General features: G+C 37.4%; 2 protein-coding genes across 3 annotated transcripts in view; one reads left to right on the top strand and one right to left on the bottom strand.

The window, feature by feature from the left end:
* Positions 1-8,750, top strand: part of LOC134753354 (GTP-binding protein 2) — a 41,834-nt gene extending 33,084 nt beyond the window's left edge. For both annotated transcript variants that reach the window (XM_063689232.1, XM_063689233.1), the window contains one exon: positions 1,012-8,750. In XM_063689232.1, coding sequence (XP_063545302.1) covers positions 1,012-1,054 — 43 coding nt within the window. In that variant the 3' untranslated portion in view covers positions 1,055-8,750. The remainder of the gene's footprint in view (positions 1-1,011) is intronic.
* Positions 8,751-12,207: 3,457 nt separating this feature from the next.
* LOC134753376 (uncharacterized) lies at positions 12,208-23,126 on the bottom strand. Its single transcript, XM_063689261.1, has 3 exons — positions 22,974-23,126; positions 21,680-21,818; positions 12,208-19,551 (listed from the first exon to the last, which is right to left on the bottom strand). Exons 2-3 carry the CDS (start codon positions 21,807-21,809, stop codon positions 13,040-13,042), a joined length of 6,642 nt encoding a protein of 2,213 aa, XP_063545331.1. The 5' UTR covers positions 21,810-21,818; positions 22,974-23,126; the 3' UTR covers positions 12,208-13,039.
* Between the last annotated feature and the right edge of the window lie 272 nt (positions 23,127-23,398).

Below are 23,398 nucleotides of genomic sequence, written 5' to 3'. Positions count from 1 at the left end.
GGTATCACACAGATCTATGTTCCGGTTCCTGCGCTGCCCGGAGCACCTCGTGCGCGGGCGCAGGCTGCTGCTGGCGGCCGGCGGCGGCACCAGGTATCACACAGATCTATGTTCCGGTTCCTGCGCTGCCCGGAGCACCTCGTGCGCGGGCGCAGGCTGCTGCTGGCGGCCGGCGGCGGCACCAGGTATCACACACTTTTAAGTTTGGAATAGTAATTTAATCTAACTTTTCAACGCACTTGCTCAAAACGATGTTTTTATTCCGCCGATTTTTGGCTCGTAATTCTGGATATTAAACAAGCGTGCTCTTTCAGTATATTATAACACTCGTGCTTTTTAGGGTTCTGTACCCAAAGGGTAAAAACGGGACCCTATTACTAAGACTCCGCTGTCCGTCTGTCACCAGGCTGTATCTCGTGATCTGTGATAGCTAGACAGCTGAAAATTTCACAGATGATGTATTTCGGTTGCCGCTATAACAGCAAATACTAAAAACAATAAAATAGAGATTTAAGTGGGGCTCCCATACAACAAACGTGATTTTTGACCGAAGTTAAGCAACGTCGGGCGGGGTCAGTACTTGGATGGGTGACCGTTTTTATAGTTAATGGTACGGAACGGAACCCTTCGTGTGTGAGTCCAACTCGCACTTGGCCGGTTTTTCATAATATTATCCGTCTGAGTTAAGAAGGTAACTAATTGCTAATAATATGCATGGAAACGGAGCCCGCGGCCGGGGCGGGGGTCGGCCGGCAGTATGACAGATTTTAGACTGTTTTCAATTAAAATTTGATTAATATGAAACTTTCATTTTTTTCCTCGCAAGTGTGTTCAAAAACGTCGTATGAAACGCGTGTGCATTGGTCATTACACACATCGGCTTTCTTATTGCGCGCTCGCTAACAGCTCGCGCGCACAATATCGCCTCGTGTGTAATGACCAACTTAGCTCACAAATATCACAATGTATTGCATGTTTGTATAAGTTTTTAACATTGATATTTTATTTCAGGGCGATCGGTCGCGTCACGCAGATCTTTCCCTACGTACCGTGAAAGAAATCTCTCCTAATTCGTACTTAATCCAAATAAATATGACCATTCAGTCGTGATGACACTTAAATTATAGTCCGTTCAACAACTTTGTCAGTAGATTAAAGGCGCGAAATTCATTATATAGGACTTATTTTTTAAATTTTCCGCCTTTTTTTACTGAAGGAAATGGCTTGACTGTATCTCAGTTTTGTTATTAGTGAAAACATTAATCCTGTGCAGACCGGATCCGGATGCGTCTTATCGTATAACCGCAGATATAATATATCGGAGCGGGCGAGGTGCTCAAAAATATCTGAACACGCAACTCTAACGCCTTAACAATGAGGGCTACCGCGTTTACTTTCGCCGCTAGGGGCGCTAGTGTAGATGGAGGACCTCAAAATGTCAAGTGCATAGAACTTTGGAGGGTTTCAAGCTTTTTTATCGAGAATTGTCACCTTATTCAAAATTGTGGTAAATCTTTGTTCATCTTTGATTAATCATGGTAAACAATAGATATAGCTATAAAAAATTTAGTGGTTTAAAAAAGTGCCAACTAATATATATGCAAAATGAAAACAGGTTGAAAAAATGGCACATTTAGACGTTAAAATACCTTTGTGTATATTCAGTATATTAGAACGAATTGATTTTATAAAAATAAGCATAGAAGAATTTTGAGATCTGTTTTTTCTGGACCTACATCTACAGTAGCGCCAACTGGTGGGCACAAAAACGATAGCCCTCATAGAGGCGTGTTCAGATATTTGTGAGCGCCTCGGCCGCTCCGATATATCTGATGGCGACTACGATAAGAACATGACCAGTAAAACTTAAAAAAAAAGATATCATGTCAAAAATAGATGCCAGTGATTGGTGATTTTCAATGCCAATTATTAGATAATATATGTGACGTTTTCAACCAAAAAGGTACCACATTGTCGGTTGTCGATAAGGTTGATTTCTAATTGAAGCTATATGGAAATAGCGCCTTACTGACAAGCGACAATAAGTACAGTCAAGGGCATAAATATATATACATTCACAAAGTTTCAAAAATATGTGTACGCTCTTACACCTTAGACAATAAATTTATTTATTTATTTAATACAATTCTGGTTAAACGGCGTTACAGCGAAAACCAATGCGCCGAGAAACTTAAGCTAACAGAATATTTCATTTCAAGAAAAACATAATACAAAAGTAGGTACAAAATACAACAGGAAAAAACATAAATAGCACATCACATAACATAACACAGACTGTGGAAGGCCTATAAAGTCGTGTTCACATATTTTTGGGCCATTTATCTGGATCGATATTTTTGCCTTCGACTGTACCCTTTTGGTTTAAAAGGGCACATTTTATTTTAATACATACATAGTATGTTCAATCACGAACGGTTACGGACTAGACTGAGAAAGTAATATAGGTATTGCTGTCTCATTCTAACAGGTATATTTAAGGTTACTTAAGTAGGTATTTGGCGATCGTATCATGGCCTAGACCATAACTTTTTTTTTTTACAATTATGGCCTGGATGCAAGTCCTTTAAGCCAGACCATAGCTATGTTATGTACTTCTTTTTATATTACAACTTAAGTTTACGATCTATAGTTTGGACAGGGACTGTCTCAATGAGGGCTAACGCGTATGAATTCGCCGCTAGGGGCGCTAGTGTAGATGGTGGTCTTTTCCATAGTTCGAAATGTCAAATGTCACTTGTCACTTCAATGACTGACAGCTGTTCTATAGTCTTTTGGACCACCATCAACAGAGGCGCCAACTGGTGAGCAAAAAAACGATAGCCCTCATTCAAACATAGATAGAATCATACTGTCTTTGTCTTACGCTAAGCACCCAAAAGAAAGGGATGAGTATAGTTTTTTTCTTATTTATTAACAAATTGGGTTTGCCAGACTATAATAACCCAGTGGGACAAATAAAAAAATATGAAGATTACGTGGTTATTGACTAAATTACTTAATTTGACATTTACATTATGTCAAACAGTCAGACAATATTAATTAGTTGCTTAATCAATATTTGTGACGTTTGCAACCAAAAGGTACCACATTGTCGCTAGTCGATAAGGTTGATTTCAAATTGAAACTATATGGAAATAGCGCCTTATTGACAACCGACAATAGGTACCCTTTTGGTTGAGAATGGCACATTTTAGTTGCTTAATAATGTGAAACTTATATGATTGTATGAAAATGTTATATGAGGGCGGATTATGGAACTCTGAGCCAGGGACCGGACAACCCTTTCCGCGATAAAACCCTTTCAATGGGCGACACTTAAACACGGCTAACACATTGAAAGACTTTCCCTTTTGAACTGCAAGCCCATTCATACCCTTACCTTTGACTAACCCTTACCGAAAAGCTAACCAAAAATAAGGCTAGCTCTTAATAAGGGTTACCCTTATCTTTAAGCGCTTTTTATAAAGGTTTCCCTTTGCGTGAAAGAGACAGGATTAGTATATATCTACGGTAGTGTATGAAAAGGAAAGAAAATACGTGCCTAGTCAAAGAACGCCGCCGTCGCCGCCGACGATCGCTCGGATTCGAAGTAATGTGTGCTTTATGAACAAGGTAGACGACTTAAATTAGCACGCTTATATGCTAAAAGGGAAGCCCTTTATAAGGCTAACCCTTATAAGCAATATGCAAGGTGTTGGTGAGCGGATGATAAGGGTTTTGTAAGGGTATTTGGGCTACCGATTACTCAAATGTGGTAGCTTTATATAAGGGTTTTTAAAAGCAAAACAAAGGGTTTCGTCTGGCAAAGGGTATGGTGAGTTAAGCCTTATGCAATACCCTTATAAAACCCCGATAAGGGATAGCGGGCCGGTCCCTGCTCTGAGCGTAGCTAAGGTTCAACGCGTACCGTCCAAGGTATAGATTTATTTTAGATTGACAATGGAAGAGAATTAAAGATTTTTTGTTCATAGAAACCTGATTAGTGATTATATTATAAGTAGTAAAACATTTTTTTTCTTGATTTTTAGTTCTAGGGTATAATTAAAGTACACAACTCACTATATTAATGTTACATAAGTAGATTTTTATAATGTTTTCTTTTAGGATAAAATGTGGCTTTCCATGCCGGAAGGGTCCTTATGTTTCGTATTTATAAGGACTTTCTCATCAGCAAAGCATCAAGGAGCATGAAGACCCTTTTCTGATGAAAAGTTCCTTATACGTAAGTACCCTTCCGGCATGGAAAGCCACAAATACATTTGCTGTTGTACTTTCTTTAGTTGTAGTCACGTTTGTCAATTTAAACAGCAGTATTTTAAATGTATTCGTTAAGTACAATATTGTAACATTTGTAACAATTTAGGGAAGACTGGGGAGACTTGGTCACCTAAATTATAAACACATTTAATTGCCAATAAATAAATACTATCCTAAAAGTTCTGATTTTGACAACGCAGTAGAGTTAGAATTGCTATTTTAGATCTATTTATAGTACATCTGGTGCTCCATTACGACACCCTGTGCTATAATAAACACATTACGTAACTACGTCGAAAATTTAAACGGCCATATGTACTTTAAAACGTTGTACGAAACACGTTGCGAATTTCCTATTTTTGGCACTTGTATTGTAAATAACTATTAAAATTTAATTTCACTATACAATTAAAAACTGTAATAGATGTCATATTAAAGAAAAAGTGACGAAGCCCTCCAGTGATGAAGGGCGGATTCGAACCGGCGTCTTTAGCTATCGCGGCTAACGCCATGAACCCCTAGGCCACCTCGCCACTAATTTGATTTGTTCCCAAACTTGTTCGCTATACAATTTAGGGAACCCATTCTCCCTAGGATCGAGTTCCCCATTTCCCCCTGTAGGTAATTTATGCTAGTTCCCACAAATGTGCCATTGTCAACCAAAAGGGTACTTATTGTAGGTAATAAGGCGCTATTTCCATATAGCTTCAATTTGAAACCAACCTTATCGACTAGCGACAATGTGGTACCTTTTGGTTGACAACGTCACAAATATTTTTACAGTTATAATTTCTCATTTAAAGGTAAATTTCGCTTTAAACAGAAAACTGAAGATCTTTCAACTTTTTTTTTAAATTGATCATTGTTCATTAATCTTTAGAATCATTAGGATAGTTATAAATAATTCGTGTAATTTTTAGTTATAAAAAGTTCGATGCTTGAATTTATTAGAAAAATAGTTTTTTTTTTGGGGTCATACTCCAGATTTGTTCTTGCGTCTAAACTCCGTCAAATCATACTAAATGTTGTGTTTGAAGTAGAAGCTGACCGCAGTCATATGTGTCATCAAGCAAAAGGTACCACATTGTCGCTTAAGGACGCTGACAGGTTTTTAGTATAAAAATACAAGCAATTTTCGTAAGGTAAGCGACAATGTGGTACCTTTTGCTCGAAAACGTCACATAATTTGAGAACGGCCCTTTTCTAGTCCCTAGGTAGTGTATTCTTGGTTTAACCTTTTAACTGTGATGTGTGGCTGTGGTGAGAAGGTTAAAATTGATTTTGAGCACTAGAATACTTTATTTCAAATTTATATTTGCTTTAGTAGGTAACACCTAAAAATTAGGTAGGGAAAATTACATAAGTTGTGGCTTTCTGATGACTTGTGTTGTACTTAGTTGAGTACTAAGATTATTTATTTAGTTGTGATAATATATATATATATGTATTTATGGGTATATATTTGTGTTTATATGGATATGTATTGTATATATATGTTTATTTTATATTCTAGATCACAGGTTTTAATTATTTACGTTTGTAATAATTGAACCATAATTTACTTTCTGTTCATAGTGTTCGTTTGTCTATCTTGATCTGTTTATTGTTTCATTCTCAATTGCTCAAAGGTTGACTGGAAGAGATCCCTTATAGGGATAAGTCCGCCTTTGTACATTGTATATATTTATGTTCTTTTATTGTGTTTGTAATCTGTCTTATGTACAATAAAGTGTTTACATACATACATACACCTAAATATACCTATACATGTTAATATACATACGTTTGGACTTTTTTTTTCTCAAAAAGTCCATTAAGAGGTGTCTTAATCGCTTACAGAATAAATGTGACGTTGTTAAGCGAAGGGTACCACTTTGACAATTGACATAAGAGTCTGTTTTTTCGTTACATCTGTACTAATAACATAATAGTACATTTCGATGCTAGCGCGGAAAGTATCTCATCAATAAGTAGTCATGAATTGGAACAAGTATAAATTTAAAAAAGATGGAAAAGTAAAAAGCACTAGTTCGCGAATACCAACTTTCCGCACGCTAAACAGCTACGTAAAGTAGCACTTTTTGAGCAACTGTACTAAAAATATTTGTAATTATAAGCGACGAAACGAAGTGGTACTTATTCCTTAAAACGAGAATAAAAAACTTGTCTGTTTATTAGTATACTTAGTATGTTTCTTTAATTTTCCTTTGTATACATAAATCACATTGAATGTCTTCCAATACACATTCATATTATTATAAATATAGAGCTGTACCTAAGAAGGGTACATTATGATAGTAGCGACCGACCCCAACCGTCCCGGGACCAGTCTGAAAATCAGCGCGGAGCCCTCTGGCACCGCACATGCTGAGATTGGGACCCTTTGCCTCACCATAGATTTAAGTTAATAGTTATTATGTTATGTTAAGTTGATATTTAAGTTTAAGTTTAGTTTATATTGTATTTTTAAGCTATCCTTTCATAAATTTTAGATATTTTTTTCCTAAGGTGTGGCAATAAAGATTTTTTAATTTAATTTAATTTAATTTAATATATACTAAACAGAAGTTTTAGCCAAACATACCTTAAAAAACTATAGTCAAAAAGCGCAGTTATTGTATACTAAATGTACGTGCGTGTGGGGGTGAGGCACATACACAGTACACACACTACAGTGTGACTATTCGCACTTAAACTATCGTGAGACATATTTCAAAATATTTATCAGACGACTTGGACGCATTCTACCCCAAATGGTGGGAAAATGGCGATGACAGGGTCGAGTGGAGAAAACGAGGGGAGGCCTTTGCCCAGCAGTGGGACACCAAAATTGGCTAATAAAAAAAAAAAAAAAAAATTTATCAGTACGGTTTTTACTCACTATTATTTTTAGTCGCTTTTGGCGACATGTTTCGGATTCTTTGGGAATCCATCCTCAGGCACGCACGACGAACAACCGCCGCGGACACTCGTGCCTGAGGATGGATTCCCAAAGAATCCGAAACATGTCGCCAAAAGCGACTAAAAATAATAGTGAGTAAAAACCGTACTGATAAATAGTGTGACTATTATTTAAATGCCATAATTCTATGACAAAATATGCTGTAATATTGAAGAAAAAAAAAAATGTCTCATTGATAATACGATTTTTACCACATTCTTTTAATTTGTATGATTTAGTTAAAAAAGCAAATTAACGAATGTTTTGACAGCACGATTATTTGTATTAGATTTAACAAATAAAATAATTTAATTATAAACCTGCAACCAAATAGGTAAATAACCAACGAATGAAGAGACGCAAAAAAATATAAAGCTGATTTGCGCGGGTTATTTTAGCACATGTTCCTTTTCCATTGCACTAATATTACCACCAATATCGTTGATTTTGTATAGATGAGCCAATCAACCAATTATGTCGCAATGACACTGTCAGACTTTGTCATTGCTCATTGCAAAAGTCTATGCAGAGTTAGCTTGGTCCAACTCTGTATATCCAATTGCTACAGGCCTGTGCACTGGATGCGATGCGTTGTAAAGTACAAATCCTTATAAGAGACGGCACACCGCTTGCGTTGCGTGTGCGTGCACAGCTCCAACATTTTAGCTCACGTAAACGCTGCCGGTATGGTCTGGCCTTAAATCAATTAGTACATGAAAACATAGTAGCTTCAAATGTGCCATTTTCAACCAAAAGGGTACTTACGGATGTCATAAAGGCGATATTTCCATATAGCTTCAATTTGAAATCAACCTTATCGACAACGTGGTACCTTTTGGTTGAAAACGTCACAAATAGATAGTGCTAGCCAAATATATCGTAACACCTATAGGGAATATTACGCGAAATTCTGCGTAGGGGGCGCCACTACCACAATCTGAGGGTCTAACGTGAAACAAGAAAATTTCTTTATCTAACATCTCTGTCACTCTTGCATATTCGAGCGATAAAGAGGCAGATAGCGAATTTTCGGATTCGCGATTCCCGGTAGGTCCTCCGTAAGCAAACCGCCTTGATGCATCAATGTCATATTTTATTATCACTGAAAACTTGTCAAAACCCTGTTAAAGGTACAGTATGTATAAGTTACTCTATGGTTTACTAAAAAGGCTAGTGCTGCACTCTGGTGGCAGAACATTGCAGTAATATCCCCTATTGTTAGAAATAAGGATGTGTCCCGATATATTTGGCCACTTTCGCCGTCACCACCAATGTTGTTACCATTTGTCCCCGCATAACGTGACTGCCGCTATACATGAGGCGGGGACAAATGGGATTGGGAATGATTCATATGAATGCACCTATTCCCGGCGGGTACAAATGGGAATACATCCTATTTGATGCTGTCAGTAGGTACCGTATGTATAAATAAGTACAGATTATCATACCTATTTGTGATAGTAAGACACTAATACAATGTAAAGCACACGCGTTTTAATTTAAGTACACTTTTTGACTAATAAAAATATCAAATTGATTTCCTTTTTTTATTTTTTGATCTTTTCTTTCGAAAAACTACCGGGACATTACCCATTGTTTAACGTATGGGCGATGTAACTAGGTATGCTATACATCTACTGTCCGCGCGCGAATTCCGTGCCACGTATACACAATCAAATAAAACATTTGATTCTGATTCCGTGCACGGCTGTGGAATGTTGGGCGTCATGACAGAGGTGTCATTTTGTACACACCCTCCCACTTCCTCGACCTCCGAATGCACGGAATTGGCGCGCGAACAGTAGGTACATCACATGCCAGGTAGGTAGGAATTTCGTTAGTTTTTTCTTCCCGAAGATATTTGATAGCAGAGACACGTCATGATACCTCGTGAAAGTCAGTCAGTGGGATGAGGAACGTGAGATGATCATCAGGGATATGCGAGGATGCGTGACGAGGGATGATGTGCTTGTTAAAAACCAATAAGAGTGTATTTGATTATTTTAAACCAGTGAAGACGTGTCGTGTCTCCGTGAAGACGGTCCTCGTAAATTGGACCGAAACATGTCGAGCTATTCGACTTAATAATACGAGAGTGACCCGGTTTAAAATAATCTAATATGTTTGAGTCTCACGGGAGTTTTATAGTTAAAACCAATAGAGTGGTCTATCTCTAGAATATTGGCTACTACATAAGGCTGCGCTAAATATAAATAAATAGGTACATGAATTGAAGTGATTATATTGGTTCTTAAACGCCATCTATACGAAAGTAGGCCAAAGGTAGTGGCGCCATCTGATCGAGAATTAAATTTTCTTGATTTTCGAGGCACGTTTTTTCCTTAGACTGTATCCGTCTATTACCGCGGAGTTATACGAGTATCTATCTTTGCCATAAGTGATTTTTACTTTGTTACTGCATCGCTTTTTCGTTACGAGTGCTAATTTGGGGTCCCTATTCGATGATATTATATGTATTTACTGTCAATCAAACACAAAAATAGAAAAATCATCCGTTTATTAAACAATAAACAAACAGCATCCTTAAATTACATTTATCAATACCTACTCTTAGTAACCAACAATTTATTAAAACCTTGAATTAATCTTAATTTTATAACACTAATCTACTAGATCAAACAAAACTGCGAAAAGGGATCTTATACGATCGGTATCAAAATCTGACTAGCAGAGCAGCAGAAGTCATTCTGAAATCTGGTATTTAGAAAATCATGGATTTAAAAATACAAATAATTTCAATGTGGGACAAGACCGGCCGGCATATAACATTTATTGCTGCGAAGATCGGATAGGGCAAGTACTCTCGTATTTGTATACGTACGCACCCCAGACGGGGTCCCTTTGTTTGACATAATTATTGAGTCATAATGTTATTGTCATATTATCATTAGTCATAATTCTGTAACCGTTAACTTTTCAGGATTTTCCTCAGGTTATCCTATAGATAGGTTAGGTTTGTCCTTAAAAGTTACGCGTTTGTGAGAAAAACCAAATTATAGACTAACTAAAATGTGAACAAACAATACATTATGACTTAAAACTATATGGGAAACAATAGAGACCCCCTCCCAGACACCATTGCGTTATTATTACTAGAGAGAAGCCATGCCAAACAATGAAATTGTCGCAATCGCAACCTGTACCATGCGAACAAAACGTCGTAAGTAATTCATGGCGCTTACGCGTTTAGGTCGCGAGACTCGCTCCGCTTCTATAGCCTGCTCCAGACTACGCGGCTTCACACCGCGATTCGCGCACGAGTGTGGAGGGCCCTTAAGGTTTGTTGTCAAAACATCAACTCATGACGCAAAATATTGCTTCTCTGTGCCGGTTCTCGTAAATAATAATAGGTCAATGTTTAGCTGTAATAGGTCAATGCCATAGGGCATAAACTCGTACTTTGTATACGTAGATACGTACGTCTCCCAGAGACAGTCAGTAAGGAATAACTTCGGTCCTGCTCTATCGATCTTCTGTATGTACAAACGCAAGTTAACCCTTAAATGCATATTGTTGCCAAATGTATAGCATTGGACAGCTCACAGATTCCTAGATCCTACATCTAAATAACTAAATAAAAACGGTTTACTGCCTTTTCGCCGAATTTCACTTGGCAACTAACTTTTCGCAGAATTCTCATTTGGCCGAATTTCATTTCGCAACTTTACATAATCCAACCTAACCTAACCCAACCTAGTACATCATTTTCATTTCCCAACTATGGGGTGGGGAAATGAAATGGTTGCGAAGTAAGGTTATGCCAACGATTGGTTTGTCAAATGAAACTTTGGCGAAAAGTTGGTTGCCAAGTGAAATTCGGCGAAATTTCGCCAAAAAGGGAGTACACCAATAAAAACATTTTTTCCAACCAAAAATAAAAAATCATGCATTTATGGGTTAAAAGCGACGAAAGAGCTTGCAGTCGGTCTTCACCACATTGGCCTTAACTAGTTTATCTTATCTCTACGTAACGCAGGAATACTTTTGTATTTTTTAATTTACAATCACAAAACCTCATAACATTTGTGTAAAAAAGTTTAGTCACCACTTTTTTAAATCAAGAGCATTCCTGATTCTGTAAACAAACGCTTAAACCAATATTTACTTATGAAATAAAACTATGAAAACGGATTATATCGCGTATATTGAATTTATAATACATCCCGACGTTTCGAACTCTTTACAGCGTTCGTGGTCAACGGGTGACTGAGGAAAAATTACAAAATGCAAAAATACCCACATACTAAAATAATGACCGTTGACCACGAACGCTGTAAAGAGTTCGAAACGTCGGGATGTATTATAAATTCAATATACGCGATATAATCCGTTTTCATAGTTTTATTTCATGAGTAACTATCGCGGTAACCGAAGACAATACAATATTTACTTATTTCGTCAGGTGAAAACCAAAACTCACTAATTACCACAAGTTCATAGCGATTATACCTTATTGGTATTAAAATAAGGTTGATTTTTGTTTAATTATTTTTCATTAAGTAAGTAAGTTTTGGTTGTCACCTGACGATTTTTGATTTTAAAAAAAGAAGTATTATTTTCACAAACTCGCGTTGTACAGTACCCATTAAAATAGACGATTTTGATAGCACACGCAGTGCAAGTGTTATTTATACGTCATAATTTCATAGAAGTTTGACGTTTAAAATAACGCACTGCGTGTGCTATCAAAACCGTTGCAGACTTATCTTGGTCTAACTACAACATCTTTGTACGACCAAGGTCGTGAGAAAGTGAATAGTCGGTATAAAATATAGTATTTATCCTTCTAAGTCCCGAACAAAATCAAATCGAATTTTAAACTATAATGAAGTAAAAAAAAACTAATCGGCTCTGGGACTTAAGAGGCCCACTGACTATCAGTCCGCCGGACGTTATCGGCCTGTCAGTTAGAACAAAAATTTGACAGTTCCGAACAACTGACAGGCCGATATCGTCCGGCGGACTGATAGTCAGTGGGCCCCTTTAGGAGGGAGATTGTATCGTGAAATCGTAAATATAATAAAACAGATTACTTATTTATACTTGTTTATACTTAAGAAAAGTTGATGAGGTAATCATTACTTTTGTTTAACATTTTTTTATAAAAACGTTCAGTCTTCTACATTTAGACATCATCGTTCGTAATAAGTGTGTAAGTGTCCTGCCAAACCACACGGAATCAAAATGTGCAGTGTGCAAAACGTATTTAAATTATCATCATGAAATACGCGTTCTACTCATTAGATGAATTTATGAATAAAAACAATGTTATGTGATACACTGATTTAAACTTTCACGATGTTTACTCATTATTATTCAACAACGACGGGACTTAACAACGATTGGCACCAAGTGCGGGTAGTTCGAAAAACTCGCGCGCCTAGAAGATGTTGATGTCAACTTTAGCCAGTCTTCTCCGAGACCACGGGACCACAACGCCGTCCTCGAAACGTCGGAGTAGATTTAAAACTTATTTTATGCGATAAGGTCCCGTCGTTGTTGAATAATAATGTTATGTGATTATTAAAAGGAGATACTTATTGCTGTTAATATAAAATAGACATAAGATGTAAATATGTATTATAACATTGACATGTAACTTTCGTTATGAATAATGAAATTGATTCAGCTATTGATGATGATGATTGATAGATTCAGCTAATTCATTTGACTCGTCATTGATTTGATAATTTATTTTTGTGTTATCGTCTGTATTAACAGGTACACTATTTTTCATCAGGTGAATCAACTATAACTTCGTCTTCAATTGAGTTAGATTCAGTAATTTGTTTAAAATAACTATCTTGACCAATCACTTGTCTTATCTTCAGCATCTATATTTACTTGTGTGCTATTATTGTCTGAAGATTCGTCTTTTACACTATTTTTATCTGACGGATCAACTGTAACTTCGTCTTCAATTGAGTTAGATTCAGTAATTCCTTTAAAATTACTATCTCGATCAATCACTTTTGTCTTCTCTTCAGAATCTATGTCTACTTGTGTGCTATTATTGTCTGAAGATTCGACTTGTACGCTATTTTTATCTGACGAATCAACTGTAACTTTGTCTTCAATTGAGTTAGATTCAGCAATTTCGTTTAAATCATTACTAATAACTTTTGTCTCATCGTCAGCATCCAAATTTACTTGTGGGCTATTATTGTCTGAAGATTCGACTTTAACACTATTTTTATCTGACGGATCAACTGTAACTTCGTCTTCAATTGAGTTAGATTCAGTAATTCCTTTAAAATTACTATCTTGATTAATCACTTTTGTTTTCTCTTCAGCATCTATATCTACTTGTGTGCTATTATTGTCTGAAGATTCGACTTGTACGCTATTTTTATCTGACGAATCAACTGTAACTTTGTCTTCAATTAAGTTAGATTCAGCAATTTCGTTTAAATCATTACTAATAATTTTTGTCTCATTGTCAGCATCCAAATTTACTTGTGTGCTATTATTGTCAGAAGATTCGACTCGTCCACTACTATTTGAATTAGGGTCAGTAATGTCTTTAAAATTAGTACCAACTCGACCATTTACTTTAGTTTTGTCATCAGCAAGATCTGTATTCATCGTTTTGTCATTACCTGAGGAATCGACTGTTACATTAACTTTACTTGAATTAGGTTCTGTAATTTCTTCCAAATCGTTGCTGCTTTGACTTTGGCTTGTAATATCTATATTACCTTGTTTACTACTGTTATCTGAAGAGTCAACATTCCCCGCTATTTCATTACAGCTTGAAACCTCACAGTCATTTTCTTTTCTTAAATTAGAAACGTTCTTTACATCCTCACTCGTGCTCACCAATGTTGACTGATCCTTTTCGCTCGCATAATAAGTTTCGTGCGTTTTGATATCGTTGGGTTTGTATTCTTCTATTAGCACTTCTTGTAAATTAAATGACTTAGCATGGTTTTTCTTGATGTGAGACGGCAAACCCATTAACGTGAATTGGAAGCCACATAGCTTGCACTCGATGTATTCTTTTGGATCTAGCGGAGTGTGTTTCACTATATGTTTGTGGCATGTTATTCGTGTATTAAAATATACATTGCATTCTGCACATTTGTATAATGAGTGTGTGATATTTGGAGCGTGTGTGTCTTTCTTCGGTTCTTCCTTGTGAGCTTTGTTAGGTTCTATCTTTTCTGTAGACCCGATAACTTCTTTAGATTCTAGTTTAGAACTAGAATCTAGTACTTCCTTAGGTTCTTGTTTAGAACTAGAATCTAGTACTTCCTTAGGTTCTTGTTTAGAACTAGAATCTAGAACTTCCTTAGGTTCTGGTTTAGAATTAGAATCTAGTACTTCTTTAGGTTCTAGTTTAGAACCGGAATCTAAAGAAATATATTTCTTAATTTTTTTGTTGATCTGTACTTTGCGTTGAATCCAATTGGGGTCTAAATCAGTCAGAGTTACAATAACAAAATCTTCTTTTTTGAAATTGTATTTCTCGTGAATTAATTTGTGACGTTTCAGACTGTAACTGGTGAAAGCAATATCGCATACTTCGCATTTCGAATCGGCGTTAGGAATGCATTCTTTATGTTTCTCCAGGGTGGACTGGGTTAGGTAATGCAAATTGCAAACTGTGCATTTGTACAGTTTATTATCATATCTATCTAGTATACGTTTCTTAGCATTCTTCGGATTAGGTGGAGTTTGGTCATCTTGAGTTTCTGTTGTTATACTGTCGGGACTTTCAGGTGCTTTGACACAGTCAGACAAAGTTAAAATGACGACATCTTCTTTTTTGAAATTATGTTTCTCGTGGATTGCCTTGTGACGACACAGACTTTTTTTGGTGAAGCTAAGATCACATATTTCACATTTAACAACCTCGGTAGTTTCGCAGTTATGTGACAGTAGCGTTTTCTTGTTAAGGTAATGCAAATTGCAGCCTGATGTGCATTTGTACAATGGATGTTCCTTTGGATCAAATGGAGTTTGGTTTGCTTTTCGTTCTGTTTTAAAGTGAGCGGTTTGAGGTGCCTCTACATCTTCTACGATAGTCATGGACAAAGCCACCCCAGGACCATGTTCTCTATTGTGCTCCCTGATATTTTTAGAAGCGAATTTAACATTGCACTCCTCACATTCTTCAGTAAGCTCCTTACTGCACCTGTCTTCAAGGTGCGTTAGCAGGGTACTTTCATCAGTGAAAAGCAGCATGCACTTTACGCACCTATATACTGTAACTGCCACTGGCACGTCCGGGATCACCACTTCTTCTTTCTTTACTTTGGGTTTTATTTCCTCTTTTTGCACGACTTTAGAAAATTTGCTGTTAGCACTAAAAATGAGTTCCCTAACGTTAAATTCCTTGATCTTCAGTTTCTTATGCTGCCACGCCACGTGTCTCAAGATGGATTTAGCCGGGAACTTACGTTTACATATCTTGCAAGCCTCCGCTATTGTAGTGCCGCAGTCTGTGCGCTTCGTTATATGATTTCGAGCACTAGATCGTCTTAAGAAATGAATTTCGCACGTCTTACACTTGTAAAGAATATTCGGATGTAACCCACGTTCGATTTCAGGAATAGTCTCATCAGGAATTTTAACTATTACGTAGCAGTCGGTTCTAAGCTTATTGTTGCGCTCGTGGTCGACCATGTGAGTCGCCAGGCTGGTGTTGTCAAAGGCCAGGCCGCACTTGACACATTTCTTCCCACAGAATGTCCCAGTACATTTGGCCTTGTGCGGGAAGGCTGCCGTCTTGTGGTAGAACAAGACGTGACATAAACCACACTTGTACAAAGTCTTTTTGTTCGGCGTGATAATGTTGAACGTTTTGGTTGGATTTTGGGCGTGGTGCTTGCAAAGATGGTTGACGACCTCTATGGGGTCGAAAACTAAATCGCATTGGCTGCATTTCTCCCGTATAACGGTGCTGCAATTTTTAGCTTTGTAATGCCTCTCGATAGCTTGCATGGATGTAAAATGTAAACCACAGAAGCATTTATACAGTTTCGGTCTTTGATCCGTATCGTTTTTGCTTTGCGTATTGTCTACACTTTTTTCTTTCTTCTCTGGAGTTTGTTTTTTGATATTAATTACTTTACCATCCTTATTGACAGTTTTTGTTATCACATTCTTTCTCGAGAACGTGTACTTCTTATGAAGGCTTTGATGGTTCGAAAAGTACTTTGCATTATGAAAGATTCCACATAGGGCGCATTGTCTCTTAGGTAAGTTATTACACGCATGTTTCTGAAAATTTCTCATATGGGCAACACAAGTCTGACATTCCGCACACTTATAAAACACAAACGACTTAAGAGGAGCATTATTCTGACTCAATTTAGGAGCTGTAGATACAATTTCGGCATCTGTGAATGATATCTTATTCTTACTCCCATGATTCTCAGTGTCATAGGACATGATCGTTTTATTAGCTTCAGCGTCACTTGCGTCATTGAAAGAGACGATTCTGAAGGATTGTAGTCCAAGACCAGTTGCTTCATGGATTCTTTCGTGTTCTTCGCAGTCGCGTCTGATAGCAAAACTCATCTCACAAATGGAGCAGGGAATTTTGTGCGCTTTACAGCAGTTGGCGAGTTTGACGTGGTACACTATAGTATCAGCGATCACACAATTCTGACACTTCTCGCATTTATACAGGGTGTATTCCGGGGGCCCTTGTTGGATCAGCTTCATTTTTACGCATCTATTACCGCCGTATATGCTCCGGCCGACAATCTGTGACTTCTGTTCTTCCGGTAAATCAATAAAGTCAAACCACTTATCCGAAAACAGGTTGTAATGCTCGTATTTCAAGATCTGGAAGGTTTTCTTGCTGACCTTGTTTTCGGCGTGCAGTTCTAAATGCCGCTTGTAACACTCGCTGTCGAATTTCATGTCGCATTTATCGCATTTCCTTATGACCACTCCATAGTTTTCCATGTTGGTGAGGTGGTTTTGACAGTGCTCCACGACTTTATCGTAGGAATCTGTAAAAGTGTCGCAAATAGCGCAGAGATACAGTATGTTCCATAGAGCAGTAAGCGACTGGTATTTCATGAGCAAGTCTGGTAACTTGGTTAAAGGTGATTTCATCACTGGTGACTTTGTGTCATTTTGAGATTTACTTGGCATCTCTAACATATCACTGACACTTTTAATCTCACGGGGGATAACATAGTTATGTATTCGCATGTGTGAATCGAACAGATCTGTCTGTATCTTCTTTTGACATGTCTGACAGGTAGTGCTGGATGTTTCTTTGCACTTGTGAACACGGAGAGCTAACTTAGTCAAGAAGTGAACCTTGCAAGCCTTGCACGCATGGAGCACCTGAACTGGCTTTGTCTTCTTCAAATCTGCCAGCTTAAAAAAAGTGATGTCGGCAATAGTTAGATTAGGGTTTTTAACGTGCAAAGACATGTGGTTCAAGTAATATGCCTGTCTAAAGTATATTCCACAAATTTTACATAACCCTTTATTTCCTTTTTGTTTCACTTTACAACGTCCACTTTTGTGAATGTCAGATTTGCTCCCCAAATATGACTTGCAAAACTGACAATAGTACAAAAAGAGTTCATGCGAATTGCCCTTTTTTCTTTTTAGCGGAACCGCTGGCAATTCCAATTTTCGTTTCAGTACTTTTCTCGGCGTCTCACTCTCAATTTTAACTTTCACAGGGCTTCTTATTTCTTCAGTGACTTTCTTCGGAACACCTACTGGCTTAGAAGTAATATAATCGATTTTGATAAAGTCATCCTTGGTGAAGTCTCCCTTCTTGTGTTTGCTGTCATGATTGGCTTTGGAGTGTATATCAATTGGCAATCTACATTCATTGCAATAATACGAAGCGGCATCACTGCATCCACCGTTAACGTGTCTCCAGAATTTGTCTTCCTCAAAACAGACGAAGCAATTCGGACATTGGCAAAGGATCCGGACGATCATTTCTAAATACACTACATACACTTTAAAATTGTGGGTATTCAACATTTTGTGTTGATACTTGTGTGCTGTTTTTTCTGCACTCTTGAACACTCGCTGGCACAGCGGGCAGGCCCAGTCCCCGATGTTGGAAGATGTCTCACACACGATGGAGTGTTGGCAAGCTCCGGTGCAAGTCAAAAAGTGAACGGAACATCTATTGCATTTAAACAATGTTGACTTGGAAACGAATACACCTTTGTCTTCATCAACAACCTCTTTTTTAACGATAGCTTTTGATGGATACACTTTTACCTCTTTCTTTATCAAGTTTGGGTTTACGGGTTCCTTCTTGACCATAGGATTCACTATTACTTTGTTTGTTTTGTTGACTAATTTCACGAACAAGCGTTTCCTTTTCATCCTGGTCGGATGTTTTTTCCTGTGTTTCTTTACTCCATATTCAGTTGTGAAAATTTCATTGCATAAGAGACATTTGAACCTAACTTTTGTATCTGTCAACTTGATCTTATTAGGCTGCTTTTCGTTTTCCGAACTTTTAGCTACCATAGGTTTAGATCCTAATATAATTCGGTTTGGTACTGGAGTCACTGATGTTACCTCTTTTTTATTTGGAGAGTTAACAAATGTAACATATGGATTTTTACTCGTAGATTTGACAGCTTTTGGAATATTTTTGACAACATTTAACACCGGTTTAGGTTTCACCGGCTGTCCAACAGTCCTCTTATCATCTTTAGTTGGCGTTTTATCGTTTAAAGGGAGCAATTCATACAAATGTTTTACCAAAGATGTATCATCCGGGAAATACAAATTGCAATGGTTGCAAATCCTCCAACTTTTGAAGTCACTGTTAATGTCTATAGTTTTTGGATCAACCCGATGGACGTTTTTGTAATGTCTTAATAAGTTTGATCTGCCAACAGTACCTTTGAATTGGAAATGGCATATTTTACAAGTGCTATCATTACTTACTACATTACTAGGTTTGGCTGTGCTTTTGAATGCCTTATTTCTCTCCGGGCTTGGCTGTTTATCCGTAGCTACAAGGAAGGAATGCGCAATCATTTTATGGGCGTCTAATGCATTGACTGTAGCGAAAAGGGTTTCACATATTTTGCAATAGCAATCGCTTCTGTCCAGGATAGGTCCCCAATCGTCTAAAACTAGAGACATATTGTAATTATATTCTTCGACTCTTACTTGGCTGCCGCTCGGAGCTTCCAGGTCATTCTCTTGAGGTAGCTGGACCGGTTTGCTGCCGAGTATAATTTTGCCGAATCGGAACGCCTCTGCATTTTCTATCTCTTCTCGGGGTTCTATCTTTATTTCCACTTTATCTTGATCCCATGTCCACTGGTTTTCGTAGTTGGGTTCTTCATAATTTGATTCTGGAACATAATTAACATTGCTATTACTTATTTTAAAAAAAATGCAATTTACTTAATGGGATTTCAGTATTTCACCAATTCGGCCACAGAACATCGTTTAATGTGAGACATATTTTAAATCGCGAAACACGTAGTAATTTAGTCCACGTAGTAGTAGAACTTAACTATAACTGTAATAAAGAAAATACTTCAGAAACAATCCCAGAGCAAATAACTATAAATGAGATCCTAAAACATATAAAAAAATTAAAACCTGAGAAAAGCCCAGGAGCAGACAGCATCTCGAATGAAGCCCTAAAAATAGGTGCTCCAATTTTAATAACATATCTAGTAAAACTGTTCAACCTAGTTTTGAAAAACAAGGAAGTACCAAACCAGTGGTGTGAATCCAACATAACACTACTCTACAAGAAAGGGAACCCGCTTGACATCAGCAACTACAGACCTATAGGTCTGTAGGCTTATAAGCCTACTATCAACAATATATAAACTCTTCTCATCAATAATTCTGAGTAGAATAGCTCCAAACATCGACAGAAATCAACCGGTTGAACAGGCAGGATTCAGATCACACTATTCTACAACCGACCACATCCACACCATGGAACAGGTTATTGAAAAATATAAAGAATTTAATAGGCCACTATATATAGCTTTTGTAGACTACTCGAAAGCTTTCGATAGTATAACACAGTCATCTATATTGCTTGCCCTAAAAAACAATAATATCAACAACACATATATAGACATAATAAAGAATATTTATTCAAAAAGCACAAGCAGAGTTAAACTAGAAAGGCAAGGCGAACCATTCACAATTGGGAGAGGAGTGAGACAAGGCGACCCACTCTCTCCAAAACTATTTATAGCGGTTCTAGAGGATATTTTCAAGAAAATGGACTGGAATCGAAAAGGAATATGGATATCAAACAAAAAACTAACGCATTTAAGATTTGCTGATGACATAGCCATCTTTAGTGAATCAGCAAAAGACATGGAAAAAATGCTACAAGAACTGGACTTTGAAAGCAAAAAAATCGGCCTGCACATGAATGCATCTAAAACTAAAATCATGTCAAACTACAACAAGAAGAGTATCAAAATAGAGGAAAAACCCATAGATTATGTGGAAGACTATGTATATCTGGGAAAATTAGTATCTTTCGCAACAACCAGTAATGAAAATGAAATTGATAGAAGAATAAACACAACCTGGAAGAAATACTGGGCACAAAAAGAAATTCTCAAAGGCAATTACAATCTTAACATGAAAAAGATCATAATGGACTCCTGCATTCTTCCAAGTTTGACATATGCATGCCAAACATGGGTCTACACGGAAAGAGCGAAGAACAAAATTCTATCTTGCCAGCATGCAATGGAAAGAAGTATTTTAAATTTAAGAAGAATACAAAAAACAAGAAATATAGACATCCGCAAGAGAACAAAGATAACAGATGCCCTGCAGTTTAGTCTGAAACAAAAGTGGAGGTGGGCAGGTCATGTAGCAAGATATCAGGATCAAAGGTGGACAAATCTTGTAACAAAATGGCCAGGCCCAGCTGGAAAGAGAAGAGCGGGAAGGCAAAGAAAAAGATGGGCAGATGACATTGTACAGGCTGCGGGAAAAAAATGGATGGATGTTGCCACCGACAAAGAGAGGTGGAGACAGATGGAGGAGGCTTATACCCTTGGGGACCACTAATGTGGGATAAAGCTAAAAAAAAAAAAAAAAATAGTAGTAGAACTACTTCAGTCAAAGTTAGCAAAAGATAATTGAGGAAGTTTTTACTAGAGAGTAGATGATAATTTATTTCTATGTAACGTTCAGAATCTTACAATTGGAATATCAAGTCTATCTAAGTCTAGTTTCATAGACAATCTCTCTCTCTCTCTCTCTATTTAGCCTTTTTCTACCCTTTAGGTGTAGGCCTCCTTCATTTTGCGCCATTCGTCGCGGTTCTGTGCGACTTGGAGCCACTGTTTCCCCGCAGTCTTCTTGATGTCGTCGTCCCAACGCATCTGGGGTCTACTTTGAGGACATTAAAAGTGGCACTTCCACACATTATAGCTGCAAATGCAGTCTGTGCAGTGTCAGCTTAGACGGACTGTCTCTACCAATGCGTACCTTCATACTCAACCTCCAGAGGCTCAGACTTGACGATGAAGGTGTCAGGCTGGATGGTGTCAGGCTGCTCATGGCGCCGGCGCAGACTCTCCAGCACGTCATGCTCTTCGATATCTATGTCGTCCGCCATTGTTGTTAGCTGTCGAAATAAAAAATATTTTACCAAGAGGCTATGTGAACATTTGGTTTGGAACTGAACTGGTACTTACGTATGATAGATTGGACTGTTATGGTGTTTGAGCATAACACAAGTCAGACACACACATCCAAGCTTTGAACCACACCATCATCTTCCTCGCGTTATGCCACTTGCATCCTGGGGTCCGCTTGGCAACTAATCCCAAGAATTGGCATAGGCACCAATTTTTACGAAAGCGACTGCCATCTGACCTTCCATCCCATAGGGGAAACTAGGCCTTATTGGGATTAGTCCAGTTTCCTCACGATGTTTTCCTTCACCGAAAAGCGACTGCTAAATATCAAATGATATTTCGTACATAAGTTTTAGGGGAAACTAGGCCTTATTGGGATTAGTCCAGTTTCCTCACGATGTTTTCCTTCACCGAAAAGCGACTGCTAAATATCAAATGATATTTCGTACATAAGTTTTTAGAAACTCATTGGTACGAGCCGGGGTTTGAACCCGCGAACTCCGGATTGAAAGTGGCACTATCTATAGGCCACCAGTGCTTCAATTGAACCACATCATAATATTTATTTATAAATGGACAGTTAAGTCAGATTGTCAAGTGGGTACCTCACAATAGTTAAATTCGAGTAAACAGTTTATAATGAAATTACAACAACCACACTAGAACAAAAATATTACCTAACTTTAGCACTAATCTTAACAAAAAGCTTTGCACGTACGCTCACCGCTCATACGAGTTTAGTAAACACAACAGAGATAGCGAGTGTCCCCAATTGCTTAACAATCGACATTCGTTCTCGATTACCACGATATATACCCACAGTGTCCTAATTAAAATTACTGCTTTGACAAATTCTTTATATAATACACGGATCCTGTTACATTACGCCTTACGTTTGCAAAATTAATAATACTAAACGTTTACTGACAAATGTTTTCGATACGTGTTTTATGTTTCAAAATCATACAACCGCATACATCGTATTGTCAATTTTTGTATGTAAAATCCTCTTGGTATGGAGTTCTCCCATGCTTTATCAAGCTGTAGGAGTTGAATTACAAATCAGGGCTTCTAATAAAACCAATTGTTGATACCTCCGATGCTTACGAAAGTTTGGTTATAATATAAACTGATAAACTCACATAGTAAATTAGCTGTTGATGTTATAATGGTACTAACGACGTTAGTAACACGGGCACCATCACGTATCTATATTAGGGAAATTTCAATTCAATGATAAAAGCTCCAGCTATTCAATTTAATCGAAATAATTATCATGAAAAAGGTTTCGGAAAATCCAACTAATCCAAGGAAGGGTACACAAGTTTTTTTTTAAGGGTTGATTGACGTTGATGTCCGTATTGTTGATATTGGTATTATTGGATAGAAAGACTCGCATAATTAAACGCATTATTACTAAACATTTAAATAAAGTCTTAGCCATGCCTGTTAATGTTATATTTATTTTAGCGAAATGAGTTTTAGTGCAAAATTTCATAAAAATTAATTTAGTATGCTAGTTAGATATTTATAGTTGGACGCGTTTAAAAAATGATCTCAAGCAAAC

Source organism: Cydia strobilella, chromosome 26, assembly GCF_947568885.1.
Source record: "Cydia strobilella chromosome 26, ilCydStro3.1, whole genome shotgun sequence".
Lineage (NCBI taxonomy): Eukaryota > Metazoa > Arthropoda > Insecta > Lepidoptera > Tortricidae > Cydia > Cydia strobilella.
Note: the sequence above shows the minus strand (reverse complement) of the source record. Positions and strands in the feature narration are given on the sequence as shown.